Consider the following 25961-nt stretch of genomic DNA (forward strand, 5'->3'; position numbering starts at 1 on the left):
GTAAGTAGCTTCTTAGACGTGACAGCGGTGTCCGCCCACGTCTCAACTGCGTAACAGAGCGCTGGAAGAACTGTCGAGTCGAAGATCTTGGTCCGTCAGTTGGTCCGTAGCTTCCCTGACGGGTGTGAATGCTGCCCATGCTGCTCTCATTCTTCTATTCAGTTCTTTCTTCAAGTCGTTTTCTGTGTTCATAGAACGTCCGAGGTATACGTATGACGAAGTTTTCACGTTTTGGGAGCTTTCAAGTTGTACTCCTCCGTCCTCGCAGTAGGTGTTTTTCATTAACTGTGTCTTCTTTCTGTTTATTCGCAGCCCTATTCTTTTCCCTGGTTCGTTCAGTTCGATGACCATCGCTTCATTGGTGCTGCTTTCGATGTCGAAAGAGAACGATGTCGTCCGCAAAACGAAGATTCGAGAGAAATCTTCCATCTACGCGTATGCCCCTTTCTCGCCAGGAAATGATTACTTTATCCACTGCAGTGCAGCAGTTAACAGCTTCAGCGATATAGTATCGCCTTGTCGTATCCCCCTTTCAATGGGTATGGTGAGGGGCGGTGGAAAAGCTGTATCTTAGTGGTGATCGATCGTAGCAATTGCCTAATGTCCTCAAATACGTCCACACTTTGATAAACAGTAGGTGTAGACAGTATTGCATTCATTTCTAGGGTGTCGATGGTTTTCTCATAGTCGACGAAGGTTAGAACAAGGGGCAAGCGGTATTCCCGGCAAACCTCTATGACCCTCGACACGGTCTGGATGTGGTCCAAGCAGCTGAACCTCTGACAGACTCCAGCTTGTTCTCGAAACTGGGTTTCATCCAGGGTGCTAGATATGCGCGTGAGGATAATTTTGGTGAATACTATGCATAACACGCTCGGCAAGCATATCGGACGGTAGTTCCGAAGGTCTTCTCGGTCTCCTTTCTTGTGGATAAGAACGTTTCGCGAGGCCTTCAACTGGTCTGGGATCCTTTCTTTCTGAAGGTAGGATGTCATGTGCGCTGCTAAAATTACATGAAGTGGATGGCCGCCAGCCCGAAAAAAGTCTGCTGATATAAAATCAGGTCCGGGGGCTGTACCAGGTCTCATGCTATTGAATAGCGACTCGTGCTTCCGAAGGGAAAATCCGTGGTTGAGCTTTACCAATGGGGATGATCGGGCTAGACACAGGAGTTGATGAACGGAGAAGGTTCGAGTAGAACCTCTCCGTAATGATTTCCATCTCACAACGAGAAGGCGTGCGAGTCTCGTCACTCAGCAAGGCTGCTAGCGGAATATTATATTCGCGGAGGTCCCTGCGGCACTTCTTTAGACTCGTTCTCCTTTGTGCTGCTTGCAGAATTTTCTTCTGCCTGTGTTTCGAAACATCCTCCTCCAACGCTTTTCTTCAGCCAGTGTTTGCTACTAACCGCTCAAGATGCGATGCATTCGGATCAAGCCTCAAAGCCCTTCTTCTTCCTAACAATTCCTTGGTGGTCTTCGAAATTCGATCTAAGTTTGTCGTGCGCGACTTCGAGGCACGTTCAGCACAGGCTCATAATCCTCTGATCAGCATCTCGTAGTCCACGTCTGGGTCCTCCTCGATGTGCCAGTCACTTTTGGACAAAAACTCGTTGAGTACGCAATCGTAGTAGACGACACCTTTTCTCCTTCGTTGCCCATAGCAGATGGTTTTTTTTCCATCGTATGACTAAGTCGTGTTTTCGCACGAAGGAGACGGTGATCAGAACCACTACAGAAGGATGGTATTACCAAGACGTCGAGTAGACACCACTAGTTGGTGGGTATGTGGTCGATCTCTGCACGAGTCGCGCCATTGGGCGATTCCCATACCCACTGGCGATGATCTTTTTTCATGGAAAGAGAGTGATCCCATGAAGTAGGCGGGCGGCGGACAACAGCCCGGAGAGACCATTTTCATTCCGGTGCCCTGGTCAAAATCTTGTGATCGTGTATTCCTGTTCTGTAGCCTTTTCTAGTTTTGCGCCGACAACGAATTTGTAGGAGGACTTCTCGCTGCGGATCACTTGCTCCAGCTCCTCGTAAAACGCGTCCAATTCAGATTCTGCTGATGTTGGCGAGCAGTTGATGATACTGAGGGGGTTTTGGCGCAAAGGGCGGAGGCGAAGAATGACTAGAGGAGGTGACAGGATCTCGTGAAAATCGTCACCATGGACGACAGATGGGTGCACAACAAAACCAACACCCCCTACATTTCGCGACGGAGCCTTCTCTCCACGAACGACGAGTGTACCGTCATTCATCTGTCGTACGTCGCTCCTTCTGCACTTGGTCTGCTGCAGGGCAATCTCGTGAAATTTGATACGCTCTGCAGCTCCGAGAAGGACATGCAGGTTACCGTCTGTGGACATTGTTCTCACACTGTAAGTACACAGTCTGAGACAGTCTCCATTGCGAGTCGTGCGTGTGTCGCCTTGGTCCAGAATCAAAGACGTTCTGTGCAACCTGAGAATTAATCACCTCTCACCGGTCGCTATACCGTCCGACGTTTGAGACGGCAGGGCCCGGTGTGCAGGGTACCGAGGCAGTGAATATGCTGGAGTGACAAAAAGACTTTTCCCCAAACTAAACAGTCCTGCCACGGCGAGGATAGCTTTCACATGTCGTCGCCCAACCCATATGGATAAGGGAGCCACATTGCGAGATTTTGCTAAGACGATGGTGAATCTTAGCAGTAGTTTACTCTCAGCTATGCTTTCGATTCCGAGAAGTCGGAATGTCGGATGTGTCGAACTCCTTCTCAGCTTGGGAGACCCTCTCGGAGGACAAACCTCTGCTGTGCATCGCAGTTCGACGCCCAGAGTCACCGCCACGCCACCATGGAGCGGTAAACCGTTGTGGAGGTACTCTGTGGTAAAATAAAATAAGTACAAAAAATATTGAATTAATTATCTGTTTCTGTGTCTACACTGTGAAAGAATTCAAAAGAAACTCCTAGAAAAATTTCATTTTCAGGTTGTCAAAGCCGATCTTAGAACTGGAACTAGTAAAGTGTGGTTGAAAGATGCTGAAGATCAACTATGTGCCGAACCAATCTTGGTTAATAAACCAGGATACGCGAAAGAGGACGAGGGTTTGCGCTATTCAATTTGCAACTTTTTCCTGATTAATGCATCGATTGCATCTGCTTGTAGGGGTACTCATTGTCCCAGTGATCACAACACGTGATAATGACCACCCGTATGTGGTGATACTAGATGCGGAAACTATGGAAGAACAAGCTCGCTTTACTATTCCACAATCCAGGATTCCATTCGGTTTTCATGCTCATTACACACCATCGAAGGATTGCCGATAGTAATTTGCTTCATATCAATTTGATGATCATGTGATAGTCTGTAGTGAAGGTTTGCTGTGATTGTGGAAATTAAAGAATTTTATCCCTTTTTTTAATTTTTGTTTCTGATTCGGACCATTTTTTCTATGGTTTATCACACTGCAAATATATCTATGTTACATATTAAATGGTGGTCATCCAAAGTGGTCAAAATCTCCTCGAGGAGCTGTCAGAGCCCATACCCTTGTAGGTCAAATTCCTGAGGGGAACATATAATTTATTACCTTGATCACCTTGTCTTCCGTTGATCTTCGAACTGATCGAGCGGGCGCCAGTAATTCTTCCATTTGTCTCGATCGCGTGCCAGAGTAGCCCAGTGGTTCCTCTTTTCGCGTGGGACACGAAGAGCATCATACTTTTCTTTGAAGGACTTCGTGAAGAAATCTGTCCGTCGGGTCGGCGGTCTTTTTGTAGTGCGCTTAATATCGCGGGGAACCCAGTCGCTCACGGCTCTGGTCCAACGGTTGTCGTTAAAGCGCATCACGTGTCCGGCCCACCTTATTTTACTTTCCTTGGCAAACGTGGCGGCGTCTCTAATCTTCGATCGCTGACGTAGGAGAGAAGTTCGAATCCCGTCCCTCACTTGCGTGAAACGGGATACTCCTAGCATCACTCTCTCAATTGCGCGTTCAATGACGTTTCTTCCTGCTCGCGAAATACCCAGGTTTCCGAGGCATAGGTCAAAGCAGGAAGTACGGTGGTGTTGAAGAGGTGAGCACGGAGCCGGGTGTTCCTGATAGTCATTTGAACATATAATTTATGGAAACAAAAATCTGTCTCTAATGTTGCATCAGAGACCGATGCGTCATCAGAATCGGAGCTTTCTTCATCTGCGGCACCTTTGTACGACTGCGGGACGTTAACTCCGGATCGTAAGTGCTCACGCACCTACGAAAATTGTTATTGCGCAGCATAATAGGGCAGCAGGCGGTCATTATCGAAATTGTTGTGAATGCAAAGATGGGATTCGAACAACAGTCCGCTTAGAAAATTGCATTGTTCTACGAAGTCAACTTGGGATAAAGAAACTGATGGAAGGAAAGTAGGACGCTGCGCAATAGCTGTGAGGAGCGGCTAAAACATGATGGAGGAGTTCAGGTCAACGTCGTTAAGATGCGCCTTTGTACGATTGCGGGATCGCATAGATCGTAGATAGTCTTGCACCCACAGAAAGCGCACAGAGATAGACTTGAACAACACTCTTGATCAAGTCGTTTGATAGACGAACCTCGCATTTACGTTTAAGAAGAATTATCGACACAATCAGCTTACGTGGCAAGAGATAACCCCTTCAACGCCAAAATAACAACGAAAGACAAAAATGCCGACTATTAAGCTTCAGCTAGATCACTTTGTAACATGAACATCCTTTTGTTGGACATTCGAAAATCAAGAGCTGTCTGGGACGTTCTATTCGATTCTGACCACCGCCCATTTCTTCTCACCATCATGGTAGGGTTCCAGAGAAGGAGTTGTGGTGTTTACACAAACGGCACAGAAGGTAGGCAAAGAGTTGGAATTTTCATCTTCATCACAAAAGAGAAAAAACCTCAGGTGATCAACAACAAGTATACGGTAACATTAGAGAACTGTAAAATGACACTTTTCGGACACTACCTGTTTAAAGGCATCACCCCACGAATCTGGAGTGGTGCGGATTTCCGGTGGAGCATTCGTATGTCGTAGATTATTGAGAGAAGAGTGATTCCGTCCAATTCTTCCTAATTGGACGGCCCGGAAGATACGGCTTCGAGCGTTCCGGCGCACTATTTTCCACAAGGAGTTCAATTGGAACGCGCGACCTTTGTGCATGTGCGCACCGGGCCGTTTTTACGGCAATTGGGAAGAAACGGACGGAATCACACCCTTTCCATAATCTACTATCCCGTGTACAAATACTCCACCTGAAATCCGCACCCCCTCAGATTCGTGGGGTGATGCCTTTAAAGAACTAACATGTGCGTGACGGGATGACATCATTAATATTCAACTAGGAAAAAAAGCCGCTTCTTTCCTTGAAAGAAGAGAAGAAAATAAATAAAAAAATAACGTGATTTAAGGCTGGAGAAGGTTTGGAAAGGTGCAGAATGTCCAAAAACCTGTCTTTGGCGGCTGAATGAATAGCAAATATGCAAAACTGTTTCATTACTTATTATTCAATTGACTTTTAGGGAATGATTCAACTGCAGGAGTAGAACAATGCAGTAAAATATTTTCTAGCACGTTACTGTAGTTGAAAAAAACCAACAAAAAGAGTGTTTGGATGAAATGTAGTGACGAATTTTAAGTTGGAAAAAAATTGATGTTCTTCGTTGAAAGGGTTGAAGATAAGATAAATGCAAGTGACACGTCATTTAACAATGCAAAAACTCTGCTGCAGAAGGTCTAAGTACGGTTCGATGTTCGTTTTAAATAAAAAAAAAAACTTCAAACTGCGCGATATAGCATAGAATCATTATGAAGCTTTATTCAAATATTTTAAGGCAGAACACGGAGCATTTCCAAAAGTGCAAAGTAATTATAGTTAAGTCAAAAAGTTAAGTTTGTTTCTTACACAAGAAGTTCTCTTTGTGAAAGTTATGCTTTCAAATGGTAGATGAGAAATACTTGCACCAACACCGGAACTTGGATTTCGAGAAGATGTTCTGGTTTAATACCCCGTTATAGTCTTTTTTTCCTGTTCTTCCATTACGTAATTACTGCATACATTTGTTTTTGTTCTCCCCGCATCATTTTGGGAGCGAGAATCAAACAATTGTTTTTGGAGTTTGGTAATATTAAAATTACTGCAAGTCATCAATTCCTATACAAAAACAAACTCGAATTTCATCGAAATTGTTCGCTCGCTGTTGTGCTCGAATTAAGCAAAACATTTTATGGCTTACTTGATAATCTGACATTTTACGCTATTTGTCTCAGAACCCTCCAAAAAAATTGAAGAGAAAGATAACACATTTAGCAACGAAATGAAATGACGTGAACGACAGCTTTATCCTGGACAAAACGTTGAATTTCTGTGAAACGACGTTTTTTGGATTGGTGGTTGGGACGAATAAATAGGGGTGACAGTATCCAAACGATGTTACTATATCGCTCACTCCATTCATCATGCGGCGATCATTCCTACTTCTACTTGTTGTGTTAGCAGGTATGATAATTAATTAGCAATAAGCAATGATTAGTTAGTAATTAGATAATTAATAATATAGATAGCTTGCTGGAAAAAGCAAATGTACCACAACCCAGTCAACAACTCAATCAACAACATCAATCAATTGATTTATTTATTCAGTTTTGACCCCATGCCCATTATCCTCACATCTACCAAAGTCTCAAAAAGGCTAACCGAAGTCGAAGTCTCATCCAATAACTCACATTTTAAACGAATTTCAACTATGTTTAAAATCGTACCAGTCCGTTTTCCCAAAAAAGCTCCTGCTTGTCAAAGAAGGAACCTTACAATTTTCTCTCAAATAAAAGATTTTTTCAAGAGAAAATCTTAGGAAGTTTGAAAAGGCTCATAATCCATTCAAAAACCTCAAAAACTTATACGAATTGAAGAAAAATGCGTAAGACTTTGTGGAACCCTTTGTAGAGCTGTACGTCTCCTATGTTCGAGGTATTGTTGCCTTTTGGATGGCTTGAAGGAATGCTACTAGTAGTCACCAGAATGATTTCACTATAAGGAGCCTAAGAATCAAGCTGCTGACAAAAGAATAAGAACTGGTTTTTTCTTATTTTTTTTTTGCTAGGGCGGGTGTAGTGTAGCGGTTAGAGGTTCCGCTAATTGCACAATCGATCGGAGGTTCGAAACCGCCCTAGCGCTCACCAAACCTTTCATCCCTCCGGGGTTGATAAATTGGTACCAGACTTGTCTGGGAGGATAAAAACACTGACTTGACACATCGGCTAGCCACTGCAAGTCATTGTGTAGGCCAGTTACACGTTCGTAAACCTCAAACGATTCTGAATTGAAGTGAACGTGGGGGCGCATCCCAAGCGGATTGATTAACGCCAGAAACTTTATCCTTTATCCTTTATTTTTTTGCTAACTAGGTTTTGTTGAAACTTACGTATGACTATCATGCATCAAATTCCTCGTCTCCGTTTGCCAAGCCTTGATATAACTACACCACCCAAGACCCGCAAACAGGAAAGCTAACTGAAGACTCTCACCGAGGAGCGGCGACGTGAGTAACGAACCACAGCGTTTTCACAGATTATCACCCACGAAAATGAGATTTACGCAATGTGCAGTATCCTCAAGTACTGATTTTTGGAATACCGTTATGGAACTGCACACACTCTCATAAAGTAATTGATAAGCACTCACTTTTTTTTATTCATGGGTGAATTGTATATACAGGGATGGTTCCGCTCATCACTCCTTGCATCACTGTAAACAGACGGCTCCGGAACGCTGTTTCTTACGATGTCATTTGTTGCAGCGCGCCACCCTTGCATCCCGCCTCCGCCTGCGATTCGTCGAATGAAATGAGTTGCCCATCGGCGCCTCCGAATTGATTTTTTTGAACGAATCGCAGGCGGAAGTTGGGGCGTAAGGATAGCGCGTTGCAATAGAGGACGTTTAAGGAACCGCAATCCGAAGGCGTCTGTTTACAGTGTTGCAGGGAGGGAATCACCCTGTATTCATATTCTACGACCCGATATAGGTACAATCCAACGAAAATCCATACCACTCCAGATTCTTGGCATGATGCGTTTAATGCAGTCTTAACAGATATTTCTTCCTCGTGGGCTAAAATCCTACATGTTATTTCATTCTCGTTCCCATCATGTCTCTAATTATTGTGCCACCCTAATGCCAACGAACTATCACGACTTTTACCAGCTAAATATTCCTCGACACACAAACTCACCATCACTCCAGTTTCTTGAATAAAGATAGAGCTACTCTGATTTATTACTTCGATCATACCGCAATCTCCTGTCATACTGTAGTTGGGCAACCAACCGCGGCACTCCAACGTAAAAAAAGTCGGGTAAAAACGAAATGAAGCACGGTGCAGTTACGTAAGCGACTGCGTTCGAAGCGGTGTAGTGAAGAGTAGCGGTTAGAATCGAGCGGGGACCCTTGCTAGCACCGCTCATGGCTGTAGTTTGCGGTGGTCTCGCCTCTACTCGAACCGCTAGATCCACGGCTCCGCTTCGAGGGCAGTCGCTTTTGCGGCTGTGCAGTGCTTCATGTCGTTTTGATCTTACCATACAGTGCTTGTCGTCCGAACCAGCTGCAGGTACTAATACTGTCATTCGGGACGTCCACCAATACAACATTATCTTGTAATTGTGCTAACAAAAGCGTACTGCACCAGCCTATCTATCAGGGTTATTAAATGGATACTCAGGTTGTTAGGATTTGTTGCTTTTGAGATTGTTAGTAGACGGATTACTTCAAATAAAATAAGCGTAGCAAAAATACATATATTATTTACTCCCAGAAAATCAAGAAATCAAAGAGATCGGGGTTTTCCTGTATCTATGAAACACTGTTGTCGAATTGTTCACTCATTTATTTCATTCATTTGTAGTCATTTACAGAAAAATATAATATCCACTTTGATTGCGATTTTAGAAGGACGTTCGTCCAAAACATGAACTTATTCAGGTGCCTGGGCCGTAAACACAACAATCCCTCTGAAGCTGATGGGAGTCAGTTATTTTCTCTTCTAGAGATTTTATTTATCCAAAATAACTACATTAATTTTAGCATTGTGGTATGAACTGGTGTCTTGTGTCATCCAGAGAATCTGGAACCTCTACAGTAGCATGAATTGCTCGCAATACTGTTTTGCAGGGTTTTACACCTATGAAATATCAATGTGTTGGTAGAGTTTCGGACATTTGGGCGGATGTGCTATTTCTGATCGAATCATCCGATATGATTACAAAATCAGGATTCCGTCAAGTAAGTCTCTTTTATACATTTATTCATGTTTAAAAGCATCACTCCAGGAATCTGAGGTGGTACGGATTTCAGGTGGAGTATTCGTATACAGGATGGTAGACTATGGAGAGGGGGGTGATTCCGTCCATTTCTTCTTAATTGCCGGAAGATACGGGTTCAGGCGTTCTGGCGCACTATTTTCTACAAGGAGTTCGACTGGAGCGCGCCAGCCTTCTGCGACGCCGCATCATCCGGGCCGTTTTTTACGGCAATTAGGAAGAAATGGACGGAATCACCCCCTCCCCATAGTTTCCCATCCCGTATACGAATACTCCATCTGAAATCTGCGCCACTTTAGATTCGTGTGGTGATGCCTTTAAGAAAAAAAAAACAGTGGCCAAAGCTTCACCATCCAAAACATTGATTTATCTCCATTCCATAATTCCAGGATATTCCAAGCATACTAATGTACATTATCATAATTATTATCTGTGTGCAGGTGCTCATACTGATGTCCCTCGTAGTGTCCGCGACGCGTCCGCTTCAATTCACACGCCCTCTCTAATATGCGCACAAAATATCTGCACGTGTACTTGCATGAAAGCACAACTGCTTCAGTCGAAAAACATTGCGTTTTTTTCAGGAAAAAAAAACACCTGACCGCTAGATTCATATTCTCACATATTTACAGGTCATCGCATTCATTACGGCGACGACAAAGAAGATGACAATCGGTCAGGATGAAAAGCAGACACGAGTTGGGTAGGTCATTAAATTGTAGAAAACAAAGTAAAAATCCACCCATAAGTGGACATCATTGAATTGTAGAAAACAACGTAAAAATCCACCCATAAGTGGACCCTCGCGCACAAGTTTATTATTTTCCACGGTGATGTTGTAAAAGTTCCGTTGGGATTTCAAAATTAGTTCACGATCCCTTTGATACTATTAAATAACAGCTCAGCCAAAATTTGAGCAATTAACTGGTTACTCTGAATCGACATACACTTTGATTTATAATACTTTCGGCAAATCAATAATTGCCTGTAGCACAATTGCAATTTCCTCTCAGTAGAACTTGTTTTTTTTTTGGAAAAAAAAAACCAAAACTTTGTTTTCTTGTGCCACATGAGGAAGGTTTTTGTATGAGCGACTACAAAAGCAGTATCCACAGCGATTCTTATCAATCGCAGAACTTCTTAAAGGGCGACAACTCATTTAAAACTACGCTGAGTTTTTTTTAAGTGGTTGGTTAAAGGCAGCGCAGCACGATTTTGACGTGATGCCGAAGCCACAGCAAAAACCTCAAGTTCAGACTGTAGATTGCGGAATTCAGCGTTACTCCTTTCATCTTTCTCTAATCGTCGTGAAAATGATGTGGAAGATGCCGTTCTTTCCTGCGATACCAATTCCAACGCTCCTCTCTTGTGCACGTACCGCGTCCACGTGCGAGTGGTCGGAAACGAATGGTGTCTTCTCACCAACCACTGTTTACCAAGGAACCTTTCTCAAACCATTTTAACGTTAACTTTAATTTTTTCGTTGACCAACTTAATATTTCCTGTATACATTCACCGTATGCGACTGCTCATCCAGCTCGCTGTGTTCTGCTTTCTTTTTTCCTTACCTTTCACAAATTTTATATCTTCACATTTTACTCCCATTTTTTCAGCCTCGTGCCCCAACTCATAATCCCGTTTTCGTTCTGCCACCGTCATGCGTTTGCGTATAAATATGTTCGAAAGACTTGTGCGGCGTAGAAGGTGCGCTCTTGACAGAGCCTTAATCCAGTGGAAACGAGAAGGCAGTACAACTTTAATAAAATGCGGCTCACTACCGTTGAATTTTTCCAACCTATAAGCTACTTTGGGCAGACAATCAAGTTCAAGCGCATCAAGGACGTTGGCCACTTCTTATTCCCCTTGTCTTTCTATCACCGGTCTCTCAGCACCCAATTCTGTTAGGCCAGTGATCACAATACTGCGGCACCTCTTTTCAGCTTTAACTCCTTTGGGCACTTCTTGTGTGATTTTTGTCTTCAAAGCAAGATCCATCTTTTCAATGACAGGATTAGTGTTTTTTCCCAAAATTTCGTTGATGATTTCAGCACAAGATAGCGTTTCGATGTCGATTTCACCATTTTTAGCATAAGAAACGGCTTGAATTGTGTTGATAGGTTCTTTCGTTTTGCGGGAAAAAGCTACGAAGTGTGCGCGGAGTAGATCTAAGCATGATATCAATAATCAGTATTGACAATTTGGACCAGGAAAATACGGAAAACTGGGTTTGAAAGGTGTATGGAAGTAATTGGCGTGAAAAAGGAAACGGGTTAGTAAAACCAAGAATAGGATAAAAAATGTAAAAGAGTAAAATGTGAAGATATAAAATATGTGAAAGGTAAGGAAAAAAGAAAGCAGAACGCAGAGAGCTGGGTGAGTAGTCGCACACGGTGAATGTATACAGGAAATATCAAGTTGGTCAACGGAAAAATTAAAGTTAACGTTAAAATGGCTCGAGAAATTCTTTGTAGACAGTGGTAAGAAATCCTTTCCTACTCGTTGTAACCATAATTTCTCAGAATAATATCTGGAAAGGAGTCGTCGTACTCGTAATGAATGCATCACTGATAGGGAATCAATGCATCGAAGAATGAGACATGATATAAACTAGCAGAAGTCGATAATTTAAATTTACTCATCCATATTACACTTGCAATCAATAACCCTAACAAAAACCAACACACCACTTTATTAATATTGAAGGAAAGATGACCTTTCATTACTTGTTCGCTTTCAAAGTCACAATAAATCCGGCACTTGGCTCAATTTTTTTTTAAAAATCCAAATATTGTCGTTTATTTATATTTCAAATATTATTATTTCAATATTTTTGATGAATTCAAGAATACAAACCCGAAACTTCTAGTTGTACTTTTATAATCCAAATTTAGGTTCATCACATACGGGGAAGAAGCAAAACTAATCTACGATCTAGATCACTGGAGGTCAACCGAGAAGCTCAGCGATTTAGTGCAAAAAATCCCATACGTAAAATCCTCTGGAACAAATATTGCAGCGTGAGTTTTTTTTTAACAAAAAAAAAACCACAAAACTATTTTATTTCTTCTTCTGAAATATTCGCAATGACGGCTTTGTGGTATCCGTTGAGAACGCTATGTAAATACTATCAAAATACTGCAGAAGAAATTCGAGAAATGAGATTAATTATGACTTTTACCATTTTTAATGCATTCACTCAACGACACTAATGTCTAAGTGAAATGTTAAAAGGAGGCAAAATGGATGGGCAAAATGTTTACCTACTCTGTAGTTACGTAGTGATCTCTGAGGTTTGATGAAGCAATGAAAATTGGAATCGCCGCATTTTTCGGACTGGTGTCGCTTTCTGACTGTTGTTCTGCACAGATTTTGTGCAGTTGAAATCTCGTTTTCTCTTAAAATCTCTTACAGAGAATTTGAAAGAAATTGTGTGGAAGAATCTTGAAATCTTCTCCCCATCAAAACATAGAAATAGCTATAAAAATCAAATTGATTATTCGCATCGATTTCACCAAACACCTAACTCTTTCCTTCTCTTTTTTTTCTTTTCTGTGAAGTTTAAGTGGAATTTTTAGCAAAATAATGCCAACAAATGTTTAAGAAAACCATTAAAATATTCGAGTAAGACTTATGATGTTTCACTAACCGAATTTCAGAGCAATTGCGCTGGCTAACAAGGTATTCAACTCACCAACACATCGACCGAACGTCCCGAAAGTGATGGTTGTTGTCGCTAATGGATTGAAGTATATTTCATTATTTCAAGCAGTAATATATAATAATTCATCCCTACAAGATTTTCATCATTTTAAACAACAATATTACTTTGATCACCTTGACTCCCCTTGCTCTTTGAACCGCTCGAAGGGCACTAGTAATTTTCCCATTTTTCTCGATCGCGTCCCAGAGCCACCCAGTAGTTTTTCCTTTCGCGCGGGAAACAAAGAGCATAGAACCTTTTTTGGAAGTAATTTGTGGAAAATCTGAAAATCTACCGGTGGCTTTGCTTTAGAGAGTTTAATATCGCATGAAACCCAGTCGCTTACGTCAAGTCTAACAGTTGTCGTCGGTTTCTGGTTTTACCAAGAAAAACGAAATAAGGTGTCCGTGCCACCTTATTTCGTTTTCCTTGGTAAAAGCGGCGGCATTTCTAACACTTCGTTCGTTCGCTGGTAGAGGACTCTTTTCTTCTCTTTTGATCTTCAAATGCGATTTTCTCACTCTCTTTCGAGCAGGCTCATTCAATGCTCGGCTCGACATCTCCTTTCTGCTTGTGATTTGCGCAGGTTTCTAAAGCATGGGTCAAAACAGGAAGTACTGTGGTGTTGAAGGGGTGAACACGAAGTTGAGTGTTTCTGGCCTTCTTCACTGCATCCTCCATGCTCTTATAAGATCCCCAAGCTGCTCGTTTTGTTCCTCCCCGCCCTGGGATCACCTCGTAGTTCGTGTTCATTTACCGACCCAGACAAACGTAGCTGCTGCATTCGGATATGTTCCTTCCGTTAAGAGTGAATGGAGCATCCTACACCGTTACGCCTAAAAATCGTCTTTTGTAGATTCAGCTGAAGCATCCACATGTGTCGTCAAATTCGGTCAGCATTCGTTCCATATGGCTGATGCTAGATGTTAAGAGAACGATGCCATCAGCAAAGCGCAGATAAAGTAGCTGTAGACCTTCGCTCAGATGTGGTTCCATTCCAGCTCCTGCATGCGATCTCGAGAGTGGACATGCATATTTCAAGTAAAATTATGCCACCCGTTCGGACGTCTTTCTTCCCTTCAGTTATGATGCTCTTATAGGATGTTGGGATTCCTGTCGTGAAGTTACTGTAAAACTCTCGAATTACTTTTCTGTACCGAGAAAGGGAGCCTTTGTTGTCGAGGGTTCCATAACTTCTTCTGTCTCAACTGTGTCGAAGGCTTTCTTTAAGTCGATGTAAGTGAGACACAGCATCATTTTGTACTGTCGCGATACTTTTGTTTTCTACGTATGAACTTGGTCAGTCGCGCCGAATCCTCTCCGAAACATTGCCTGTTAGCTGTCCTTCATTTAACAGTTTTTCAATCCTATTAAGTACAATTGTCGTGAAGAGCTTGTAGATGACTTATGCTAGGAAGATTAGGCGATAGTTGCCGATCACATATGGATTTCTTTTCCTATAGAACGACACGCTTTTGCTTGCCTTCCATGTTTATAAACCTTGCATTCCGACAGGTAACGTGTAAAGAGTGGAAACTGGACAAGTACTGATGGATGGTTAGGATAGGGTGCCGTACGATTTCTTTTCGATATGGCGAAATGTCGTACTTCGGATGAAAGAATCTCTAAGATGAAATGTACGTCTTCTCTCAGATGGTGAGATCCCAGAACTATCATTAGCTGGGATCTCAGTGGCAAGGCAAGTGGACGTGGCTGCGGAAGAGATTAGCGTAGATGATGTGGATGGTTTTCTCCATTTCTCTTCTCGATGCAATAATTGTTTCATCTGGATTCCGAAGGGCACTCATCTTTGCTTTTATAATGGAAAATTCTCGACGGGCGTAGCGAATGCTTTTTCATACCTCTGCAGCTTCAGCCAACACTTCTGCTCTCCTCTAACGAGGTCTTCTTTTATCGCTTCTCTGAATAGCCCTGGGAGCTCGAACGTCGATTCCTGGTTGCCTCCGTCAGCCGCCTTGTCGAGCAGTCGTGAATGTGTTCCGCGACCCGATTGTATTACTCGTCGATGTTGTCCGTTGCTAAATATTCCCAAAAGTCCGATAGCGTAGCGAAGAGATCCCAGCTAATGATAGTTCTTGGATTTCGCAATCTGAGCTTCGTGGCTTTCTTTTTCTTTCGTGGCAGAAGAAGAGATTCCGGACTCTGAGTCCACCTGCGTCTCAGGGTAGGCACAAGGTCGCTTTTGGATTACCGCGATTACCTCTCCCATTCTTGCTTTTGGAGACACCTCGCGGCTATCCGGCTGTGGTTCCTTTAGTGGAGGTGACGTGTTGAACTAGTAATATACATGCATGCGTGAGAAACAACTACGACTACCGAAATCTACACCTTACATACATAGATGTAGCAAATCGTTTCCATCTATTTTTCTCAATCCATGTTATACGTACGTGTTCCTTTTAGAGGTTGTCATGTCTGTAAGGCAGAATAATGTAATTTCTAAGAAAATACTGTCAAGTGTCAGATACCATTTTTGAAAAAAAAATTTGAATTTTTTTTTTTGAAACTTTTGATAAAAGTCAATGATATATTGCCATTTCTAAGGAAAGGTAGTCAGAATCCGATTCCCGTTGCGACCGCATTCAAGGACTTTGGAGGTATTATAATAACAATAGGTAGGTTAAAATGTATTTAATTTCACATTTTACTCTTCATATTGCATTTAAGAAAACACCAAAGATGCTATTACTATTTCATCAGAACCAATAACTAGGGCAATAATCGTTTAAAATTTTCTTGGGTTCGAAAAAAAACCTAGATTAAAACTAGAACGAGCTAGATTAAAGCAGCCGCAAGGGTGAGAAAATGTGGAAAAGTTTTGAAAACTTCGTTCTACATATTACAGAATACACTCAATACGATAACATTGAAGTGCCAATTTTGAAGAAAATTGCTAGCGAAGGATACAATATTAGAAGCAATGACGAAGATTTCAGTGTCAGAACGTTAACGAACATGTTGTTGCAGGGTACGTTTCAGCGAATATTTCTGAAATTTCTTTTTTTTTTATTTTTTGGTTTTCTAGTACCGAACAAAACGTTTTTTTCAGCAAATTGTTTCTGTCCAGACCATTACATTCCATTTCGTGCAAATAACCCTGAATTTGGTTGTTTCGTAACTGCAAAAATTCCATCAATGTGGGTAAGTAATTCTGAACTAATTGTAAACTCATTAGAAGAGCTTGAAGATTTCACAAATTCTAAAAATTTAAGGTAGGATCAGAACTAATAAGAGCATTCTGCGCATAGTAGTAAGGACTATTCAAGCATAGAAACAAATAATTTGAGAAATCTGCGATTTATAGGTGTAAGGAATCAAAATGTGTTCAAAATCATGAATTGATAGCGTAAAAAAGGTAAAAAAAAACTGATGCGAAAGATTGTTAGACAAATATACAAGATCTATAAGAATACCAGGATGATTTTTCAAAACTGATATCTAATGACGTGAACTGAACAGGTCGCCTGAATTGTGGATGCATTCTGTTTAGAAAAAAATAAATTACCATCTTTAATTTTAACGATTGTCTACCATGTCGTGGAGACACAGACACCAAAGAGCCAGTATCCAGCATAGTTCATCCAACGGGGAAATGTTTAGCACATGAAATCAACCAAAAAGTTATGGGAAACCATGACTAGAAAGGGAGGGCTTCAGTTACTTGACGTTTGCATTACCTCCGCTGCCCTCCATCCAGAAACAAACTAATATGCTGGACAGAAGCACACTATTCCAGACACCATACGCATTTTTCATAAGTAATTAATCGAATAACAGTGTTTTTAGAGGGATGCAGCTGAAATGTGCCGCGCCGTTGAGGAAGGGAAATTAGTGAAAGTAGAGAATGAGGAAAAAGCTGCATTCATCATGAAATGTGAGTACGTTGCTTCAAATGCAAGCATAAAATCATGAAAACAATAGTATCTTCACCGTAACATATTTTTTAAAAAAATCTTAAGAGCAATCGACGAAAACCACGAATCAAAGTGCACGTTTCAGTGGTGGAACCGAAAAAGGAAGCATGGATTGGATTGAGGTACTATGGGAACAAATTCCAGTGGACAGATGGCACTAAGGTAGGTGTGGTTCCATAATAAGTCTGGTGCTTGTTAGCAATTAAAAAAGAAAGTTCAAGAAAAACAACGTTTTTTTCTTCAGAAAATATCCAAAATAAGTTTTCCTCTGATTCAGTGTATTAAATCCCATTTACTTCCTTCAGTTGATGGATCCGTTGCGACAAAAGAAGATTTCTACGATATCTAATAAAAACTTAGTTGACGCAGCAGGAATATTCCAACGATTCTTGGACACTAAAATATTTATTTGTCAATATTTTTCTTCCCTTAAAAGCATCACCTCACGAATCTGAGGTTTTACGGATTTCAGGTGGAGTATTCGTATACGGGATCGTAAATTATGGAGATAGGGATGATTCCATTTATTTCTTCCTAATTACCGTTAATAACGGCCCGGAAGATACGGATTCGTTCGGCGTTCCGGCGCGCTATTTTCTACAACAAGTTCGATTGGAGCGCGCCAGCTTTGCGCACACGCCGCATCTTCCGGGCCGTTTTTTACGGCAGTTAGGAAGAAATGAACGGAACCGCACCACTCTCCATAATCTACTATCGCGTATACGAATACTCCACCTGAAATTCGCACCACCTCAGATTCGTGGGGTGATGGCTTTAAAAGTGTGCTGGGAACCAAGTTGTTTTCTTCTGAGGAACGTCTTTTTCATTTTTGTCTCAACCACTGAAGAGTAATGGATGCTTGAAAAGTTTTAGACTTGTTTGTTAAAAAGTTTTTTTTTGTTAAAAACGCCATAGGCAGACGAAAACGACCATACGACGCAAATTTTCTTCAGCTCAATGCAGACGACTTCAACCTGTGGCCCGAAGATATAAAAGAATTGAATGGACCTCGTTGTGTATCTATGTACCAGGATCAGAAGGACAAGAAGTAGGTGATTGTGAAATGTAAAACAGGAATTGAAAAGAAACAGAAAAATGTTTAGGATTTACACATCAAGTTGCTGTAATAAAAAGAGGGAAAATGATCATTTCAGGGTAATACCGAAACGTTCTGCAATTAGCTAGAATAAGGTTAAGATTTTCGTCTAATTTCTGTCATCAGGATTACGAGAAAAGCGCAAATATTTTTATTTTCGTTCCTCGCCTAGTTTTCTCTAGAGATTTTTCATCTGCAGCAGTAAGGAATAGCAAGGGAATCATAACAGATATCCGCTGAATAGTTCCTACGGAAACTCGAAAAATATTACCAATCATATCCATTGTCACCCATTATGAAGTAATTTGATATCACAAGTATCCTCGTTAGAATAAAAAAAATCAAATCTCTTTATTCGATACGAGCGCACAAAAATCTCACGGTTGAAGCGCAGTTCTTCAATAAACAGTGCTGCGAAAAAGAATGAAGGTGGCCTCCGGAAAAAAAAATAAATACGCGCTGAAAATGTCGAACATTCCTCTAAAATACTTATTAATGAAAGCAATAATCGACTGGCCAGTATAAATCCAAAATGTTGTAGAAATTGCGATCCATTACACACCAACCAGCCTTGGAGCTATGCATGGGGCGGGGGGAAGGGAGAATTTGCACAGATAAAAATTTTACCGGTTTGGTATTACCTTAATTTCACCGCTTCGGTATCTTGTGGACAGAAAAAAAATATGTTCATTTTATGAGCTTGTACAGATAACCACGATAGGGAACATGAGAACAGTTCTATAATCTAAAAAGACAACTTAATCCACGTAAAAGATCTCTTCTTCTCATGAGACAAGCCAAATTCAAAAATCATTCTGCTGGGACCAAGCTGCCTACGCAAAGGAAGGTTTTATACGCGGGAAATTACAGTATCTGTTCTTTATTTGCAAGGTGATACTAAACTAGTTATATCTACATAGTATTGAAGTTACATCATTTATTTAACGAAATCATTTTTGCAGGTATTATTGGAGAGCCGGTAATTGCCTTGAAGATATGAGATATGTATGCGAAGTACAGCCATGCAGTGCATCCAACTACTGCTCGGAACCAGTGTTCATGTATCGTCAGAAGCATCGCGCTCTCCTACCAGCACCACCACCACCACCACCAAACTAAGATCTAAAAAAATCTGTCCAAAAGAGATACCATTGACATGTACTTTGATTATGTTGAATAGTGTAATTAATCAGAATGGGGTGTAGTGAATAAACGTACAACTAGTTCGCTGGTGTAGCGCAGTCGGTAAGGGGTGCCGCTGTGGACGCAGCGTCGATCGTTCGAAGTCGCCGAAGTGCCAACCAGGCCCTTCATCCCTCCGGGGTCCACAAATTGGTATCAGACTTGTCTGGGAGGATAAAAGTACTGGATTGACACATCGGCTAGCCACCGCGAGTCATTCTATAAGCCAACACGCGTTCCAAAACCTCAACGACTACGAATTGCAGTAAAACGAGATTACCGCATCCCAAGCGGATTGATACGCCAAAGACCTTATCCTTTTGTCGTTAGTGTAAATGATAGAGATGACTAGAACAGTTATGAACCTGCGTCATTGCCAAGTCGTTGGTGCATATGTACCTCAAGCTGTTCATCATCATTAAATGATCATTAAAATGGAAAATGTAAAAATCTCAATCCTAATACAATTTCAGCTAACGTTAAGCCCCTGACTTCTTCATCAAAATTTTGCACAGCAACGATTTCTGTAGGGTACAGTTGTCTTCCGCTTGAAGGTATCAACGAACTTTCTCTGACCTTTTGCACAAAGATTCTGCAATTATAGTATTTCTTAACCTCTTGATATCGGCGAACAACAGACTATTTTAGGATTAAACATTCATAATCCAATCTCATCGATGCCCTTCAAAAGCAACAGTATCCAGAAGGATACCCTCTCTCTTTCTGTGGTAAAATCGATCCCCACCCTAAAAGTCAATTACTTGGGTTTTTTCTTCACAAGTGTTCTACATGACCCATAGAGGCAAAGATTCGAAATTTTCTTGTTTCAGGACTGCTTACAGAATTTATTGAATCTAAAGTTTATTATTTCATTAGTTTACCTATTAACGGGGAAATTTTACCAAAAAAAAGTGATTTTTCCTAGCTGAAATCGCAACTTATGGGAAGAAAAATCACTTTTTAACAAAATATCAAACAAAACAATAGCACCGGTAAGAGGACTTCAAATGCGAGATCGATATCCTCAAGCACAAAACCTATTGTTTCTCGTCTATTTGGTTTCTTCTAAGATCAGAAAGCAGCAGCTGTCTGTACTGCTTCCAATGAACACCAGATTTTCTGTTTATACAGTGAGCTCAGAACCCCCTAAAATGACAGTGCAACCCTCCCTAATCCTTTCTCTTTGATTTACTTGAGTTGTAGGCGAGATTGGTGCTGATAGTTCTTTGTTAAAAGCTAACGTTTCGGTGTTAGCGCTTTTGTCCTGGAGCCTGGAAAATCTAAGCCAGTCAGAAAGGATAAGTCAGTGACTTATCCTTTCTGCTCCTCATCACCTTACAGAAAGTATTCAAACGAGGCAAACTCCAAGAACAACACATCGGCTAGTGCTTACCTCATTTGCTAAATCTGGTAACGGCCACCATGTATTACAACTATGAGTTACAAGGGTTTTATAAGGGGCTTGATCGACCATCCCCAAGTCAAAACCTGCGCGGATATTGATATGATGCTAGTTGGTTTCGATCGCAAATGCACTCATCATTTCTGTTCATTTTTAGCGTTTTGAAAGTCATCCGAAATGCCTCCAGTGTTCTGTGTGCTATGATCCCCAACATGAGGGATGGTAACTAAAAACTAAGCAACGTTTACAACGATTTCGTAGTTTTGATGATGTTTTCTACGGTGTGCTCGGAGTGGGGTGGAGACGTGATTTTGCTAGTCCATCTTGATGTTCTTCGACCCGAATACACAGTGGGCGTCTCCTTTTCCTTATGTAATCGTCATCAAATGACCCACGCGTAATACGATTTACCACTCCTGTTACTATACAATCCTCCTTTCCGCCATGAAGGCAAACTACGCAGCCGGGAGTTGTGCACAGTCGGTCATACGCACGATTACGTACGTACCAACTGATGCCAGGAATTTGCTAATGGTATTTCTGTAACCCTCACGTCCAAATGTAGTCCCTCATTTCGTAGACAGCTCCGAACCACTCTGCTCACATCATGAGATATGTAAGGTAAACAGAACGGATTCTTCTGCCACATCCATCATATCTCTGGATCTTGGAGAGGAATGTCGTGCTCGTCGAGTAAAAGAGTCTCCATTCGGGTCCCATTGATATCGAAATTTTATATGCTACATCCAAACATCATGTTTTCTTCCTGGCTACTCAATACCACTCTCGAAGCCGTCTTATACGTGTCACCTATGACGGATGTTTTAATTTTTCATCGACAGCCAACTTAATTGCGATTTTTCACACGTCAACTAAGTATTTACAAGCTAATAATAATAAAGAAAGCTAGGCTCGTCATGGCAAGTCTGCATAGTGTGGTTGAAGTTTTACTTCTTGCTCCAGGATACGCACTGCCTTGCTACCCTGCACACTGGACCCTAGCGTCTCTGATGTCGGACGGTATAGCGTCTTGTGAGTGACGCTAAAATCTCAGCCTGCTGTCTTTGATTTGCGACCAAGGTGAAATGCGCACGACTCGCCACGGATACTGACTGCTGGTGACACGCTGCATTTAATTGTAGCGGAACATATGACATTCTGTCTTTAGCGGGGAAGGACTCCAGAGCAGTGGAAGACCTCTCGCTAACTGTTCTTACTCATACGAAAGGTGGAAAAGACTTACGACTTCGAAACTGCCGCGCGATATTCTGCTGAGGGTCATGTTCAAAGTGTTTATTAGCACCATCCTTACGCACATATTTAGAATGCCGGATGAAGCCCAACGTCAAGAACAAGCTAAATTCTGTCAGAAACTCAACTGCTTGGATTACATCCAAACCGTGACGAAGGTTTGCCGGGAAAATCGTCTCCCTCTTGTCCTAACATTCGTTAACATTGAGAGACCTTTCGACAGCATCATGTCATATATTCAAAGCTATAAGCTGTTGCTAAGCGGCTGACTAATTTTATCGCCTTCTGGTGTTCTTCACATAAACACTCGTGACAGAATAAGTCCGTTATTATAGATCATGATATTTATCGGTGATTACTAGGTGTAGTCGATTTTGATGGGAGATCGTTAGATAGATTCCTAACTTTACTGCTAAGCAAATTCGTGATGACATCAAACACGAGTCCGTAAGAATCAGATCAACAACACTCTAGACCAAAAGCAACAACAACAAACTGGATACCAAAATGCAAAGTATTTCCAGGCTGTTTCTTGTATTGCTACTTGAGTAAAACAGCATCCATTCAAAGAGAACATGTTATCATTGATCGCTTTGGACACATTGAGATCCTCACCCTCGCCCTGGCCCACGAATTTCTTAGCAGAGGCACACTTTAGTATTTCAAAACGACATGGAGCACTGTGCAATTGCGTGCGCGGCTTCTCTCGAGGCGGTGCAGTGAAGCGTAGCTAATGGCAGCGTACTGGAACACTTGCTGGCTCCTCACATGGCTGAAGTTCGCGATGGTCCCTCTTCGGTCCCAACTCCACCGCGTCGTTTCGAGCTCGTACGCAAATGCATCGTGCTTCATGTCGTTTCACCCGACTATACATAGTCTGCCGGTGTTGGTGCCGCCCTTGGGTGAAGTGATCAAGCCGGAGGTGAAACAATTTTAGTACACAGTTATTTCACAGACACAGACGTGAAGACAACGTCCGTTTTCACATTTATAGGCCGTTTAAATGTTTTTTGTTACATATTTCAAATAAAGGCTCAAATAAAAAAATGTGTTCTGTACCAAAGAAAACACTTGTTGTTTTGTCGATACTTGATTCACGTTGCACTTTATTCTTGCGGCGTCCATATCCGCTTCGTGTGTTCTTGCAAGTGTTATGATGGAGAGATCCGCAAGAAGTTCTGGAATGAGAAGTCGGATGTTCTTGAGCTTCAAGAATACCTGCTCACAAAAATGTATTTCCTCCTTCCAACTTTAGGGCGTCTTCGCATTGGACTAGACAGGCGAATAAGAAGAAGGTCATAAGCACGAGGACAAGAAAAAGAGCAGAAATTACACAGTGCATTCTGAACTCATGCGTACAGGCTCGCTTTGGAGTGAGCTGCATTAAAAAATAATGTTCTTCCAGTCAATAGGTGTACCATCAAATACTTCAGTAACTGAAATCATTACAAATAGTCGTAATCTTTGCAAATATCTTGCGCATTCGCGTAGATCCCGACAGTAACTAAATGCTGGCTGGGTATTTACACATCAGTGCATTGAGTTCATCATAGAAGGCGGCCTTATTGTTGTCCTTAGCGGTTTCCGTAGGTGCGTGGGCACTTACGATCCGCCGAGGAGACTTCACGTCCCCTGCGATCCCGCAGACGTAGAAAGGCGATCTAGGCTACGTTGAGCCCAATTCCTCCACCAGGTTGCTGTTGTAGTCGTTCCTCACAGCTATCGCGCAGCATTCTATCTTCTTTTCATCGGGAGTAGGTGATGTAGTCTCGGATACTGATGACGGAACGGTTCTCGATGCGTGTTTTCTGTAGCGTACAAAACTGAACACAAAGACGTCGTAAAAGTCTAGATAGAGCGGCTTTTTGGAGTTCACTCGATAGTGTTCGGCAGTTCAGCGTGACGAAACGAATGGTTGTTGCCAAAGATTCCATGCTCCCTTCAGGCAGTTGACCTTTCAGGTTATGGGCTTTGGCGGTGTGCTGGACGACAGCACCTTTTTGCTATGTATGGAAATCTTCCGCCATATAACAGTTCAGGTTATATATCTCGTTCGTTTTCAATGCTTACACTCGAACACCTGATTGCGTTTAGTTAAAGCAAGGCAAGCACGAGCAAGTAGAAACCAGACTTCCATACGGGACCCCATTATATTATGTTATATTTTATGTGCTACATCATCACTACATTTTAATTTTCATTGTAGCCCTATTTATTAATATTTGTTGTATTAAATTGTTTTATTTCATTTTAACTTTTTATTGGACGTCAATTTGTCCATTTAATTATAAACATTAGCTAGTTTTTTTTTAATATATTTTTTTAAAATTCTATCTACTAGGTAATTTTTCGCTGTTGTATGAGCCATCATATTAGAAAGAATGAGATGAAAGGGTCTTCTTCAAGTGGGCCTATTTTTCAGCGCTACGGTTGACTCTGGATGTAAACAAGCCCAGTGTGACGAAATTTTGGAGTGCTTGATTCCCTGATTTAATTCACATAACTTATTTATCAATCATTAAAAAGGACAGAAAGCTGAACTCAATTTGTCAAAACATAACCGTGTAGATGTAGAAGTACAGAGCCACAAAGCGATGACTAAATGTTGTAAATATCAAAAACGTAAAAAAAATGACAACAGTCATGCGGAATGAGTACCTCTATCTATATTATAGTTAAAATTTCTGTTAGTTGTTCAACTACCGAGATTTAAACGAATTCGAGAGCAGGTCTTTGTTTTTTTTCTTTTGAATTTTTTCGCTGTTTCTCAATGTTGATAGGACTTGTTTCCTGGGCAATTAGGTTATGTAGTGTTCACAAATCATAAAGTACCACCTCAAAATTTCCTAGTAAGAGTGGTGCAGATTGTTGACGTTGTCACTTTTGAGCACTTTTACATCTTTCTCCTAGAGTCCATACTAGATACTGTAGTGATAGATAGATAACGTGCATCGAAAATTTTCAGGTAGCTGGTGTACCATCTCTGCAACATTCAACAAACCACGCTCAAGATTCATGAGATCTCTTCCACTCACCGATTCAATCGTTTATTATGAAGTGACAGAGACTCGAAGGTCGATTGAGAGAGCGCAAAATATTTTGAAAACAAATGGACACAATACAGCGTGGAACAGAATAGGCAGAAACTTTTACCTGCGCGATGTAATGCAAGAACTGTACAAGGAACCGCCTTCGAACATCAGATGTGCTCTGAAATATATTCGATGGACGTTTCTTGCTCCTAGTGGTCAAAAGAGAAAAGGTGCTTCTCATCATACCAGGCGTGTAACACTGTTTCTGGCCAGAGCTGCGCATAGTCTCGTGAAAGCCAAAGTATTGCCGCCATCTAGCAAGAGTAGTGGAAAATTTGAAGTGATCCTTCAAGATTTGGAAATGTTGCATTTTGGACCATATGAGTACGAATGGAGACGGGCCGACGATCGCATTGAGAAAATAAATAACAGACTTTCTGTGGTGTTCGCCCCGCTCGCTATCACTGATTAATGAAAATAAATTAATAATAGTGACATTTTCTGTAAAATTAGAATTGTGATTTTCTAACAACGCTTCCTTCTTTTTCTTGAAGGAAATTTAGGCTAAAGATTCATAGTTTTCTTTGTAAACGTATCAGTTCTACATTTGGAGAACATACAAACATCAACCTTAAGCACTCCTTCGATACCAATGTAATATAGACACGACTTGGACTCATTACTCTTGTTTCTCCCAACAGTTATCACAGAATGATGTTTCGTATAAAAGGAAGTGAATGACATCATCGTATTGATAAAGGTAGTATTCCAAATCAGATCATGTAAACAGCTGGCTACTATATAAGCAGCAGTTAGCGGTCGTGTTTCCACTTTCTCAAGAACGGAGGAGTCTTAGAGGTGAAAAGCAACGCGGAAAGTGGATACGACTATGAAACGTTTGCGTCGTCCTATTTTCCTTTTGCGACATGCACATGAAGTTATTGTGCGATGCCTCTACACAACGACACAGGATTTCGACGCTGTGCGGCCCGTCGCACCCCATTTCAAGCCGTTCTAGCGCCGGCGCTCCAATCCGACGCCG

The 25961-nt window shown here is 41.5% G+C and overlaps 8 protein-coding genes across 9 annotated transcripts in view; 3 read left to right on the top strand and 5 right to left on the bottom strand.

Moving 5' to 3' along the window:
- Positions 1-42: 42 nt before the first annotated feature.
- Positions 43-429, bottom strand: RB195_011771 (uncharacterized protein; the record flags this gene model as incomplete). The annotated part of the gene is made up of 1 exon (XM_064193334.1): positions 43-429. The coding sequence occupies one exon, from the start codon at positions 427-429 to the stop codon at positions 43-45; it is 387 nt and encodes a 128-aa protein (XP_064050917.1).
- Positions 430-497: 68 nt separating this feature from the next.
- On the bottom strand, positions 498-1088 carry RB195_011772 (uncharacterized protein; the record flags this gene model as incomplete). The annotated part of the gene is made up of 1 exon (XM_064193335.1): positions 498-1088. The coding sequence occupies one exon, from the start codon at positions 1086-1088 to the stop codon at positions 498-500; it is 591 nt and encodes a 196-aa protein (XP_064050918.1).
- Positions 1089-1933: 845 nt separating this feature from the next.
- RB195_011773 (uncharacterized protein) lies at positions 1934-2371 on the bottom strand (the record flags this gene model as incomplete). Its single annotated transcript, XM_064193336.1, has 1 exon — positions 1934-2371. One exon carries the CDS (start codon positions 2369-2371, stop codon positions 1934-1936), a length of 438 nt encoding a protein of 145 aa, XP_064050919.1.
- A 268-nt stretch (positions 2372-2639) lies between these two features.
- Positions 2640-3318, top strand: RB195_011774 (uncharacterized protein; the record flags this gene model as incomplete). 2 transcript variants are annotated; one of them, XM_064193337.1, is made up of 3 exons in its annotated part: positions 2640-2873; positions 2976-3093; positions 3155-3318. In XM_064193337.1, 3 exons carry the CDS (start codon positions 2640-2642, stop codon positions 3316-3318), a joined length of 516 nt encoding a protein of 171 aa, XP_064050920.1. The 2 variants fall into 2 exon arrangements, with proteins under 2 accessions (XP_064050920.1, XP_064050921.1); XM_064193338.1 differs by having other exon boundaries at positions 2737-2847.
- Positions 3319-3586: 268 nt separating this feature from the next.
- On the bottom strand, positions 3587-3967 carry RB195_011775 (uncharacterized protein; the record flags this gene model as incomplete). Its single annotated transcript, XM_064193339.1, has 1 exon — positions 3587-3967. One exon carries the CDS (start codon positions 3965-3967, stop codon positions 3587-3589), a length of 381 nt encoding a protein of 126 aa, XP_064050922.1.
- A 2498-nt stretch (positions 3968-6465) lies between these two features.
- Positions 6466-19171, top strand: RB195_011776 (uncharacterized protein; the record flags this gene model as incomplete). Its single annotated transcript, XM_064193340.1, has 13 exons — positions 6466-6505; positions 8984-9027; positions 9173-9283; positions 9954-10024; positions 12213-12338; positions 12978-13067; positions 15587-15657; positions 15888-16010; positions 16092-16183; positions 16829-16916; positions 17042-17118; positions 17910-18004; positions 19015-19171. The coding sequence occupies 13 exons, from the start codon at positions 6466-6468 to the stop codon at positions 19169-19171; spliced, it is 1185 nt and encodes a 394-aa protein (XP_064050923.1).
- Positions 19172-22216: 3045 nt separating this feature from the next.
- RB195_011777 (uncharacterized protein) overlaps positions 22217-25961 on the bottom strand; it is a gene marked incomplete at both ends in the record, with an annotated part of 6090 nt that continues 2345 nt past the window's right edge. Inside the window, 2 exons of the mRNA XM_064193341.1 lie at positions 22217-22357; positions 22947-23065. Of these exons, the coding sequence (XP_064050924.1) occupies positions 22217-22357; positions 22947-23065 (260 nt within the window). The remainder of the gene's footprint in view (positions 22358-22946; positions 23066-25961) is intronic.
- On the top strand, positions 25053-25391 carry RB195_011778 (uncharacterized protein; the record flags this gene model as incomplete). Its single annotated transcript, XM_064193342.1, has 1 exon — positions 25053-25391. One exon carries the CDS (start codon positions 25053-25055, stop codon positions 25389-25391), a length of 339 nt encoding a protein of 112 aa, XP_064050925.1.

This window comes from Necator americanus, chromosome III (genome assembly GCF_031761385.1).
Source record: "Necator americanus strain Aroian chromosome III, whole genome shotgun sequence".
In the NCBI taxonomy this organism is placed as follows: Eukaryota; Metazoa; Nematoda; class Chromadorea; order Rhabditida; family Ancylostomatidae; genus Necator; species Necator americanus.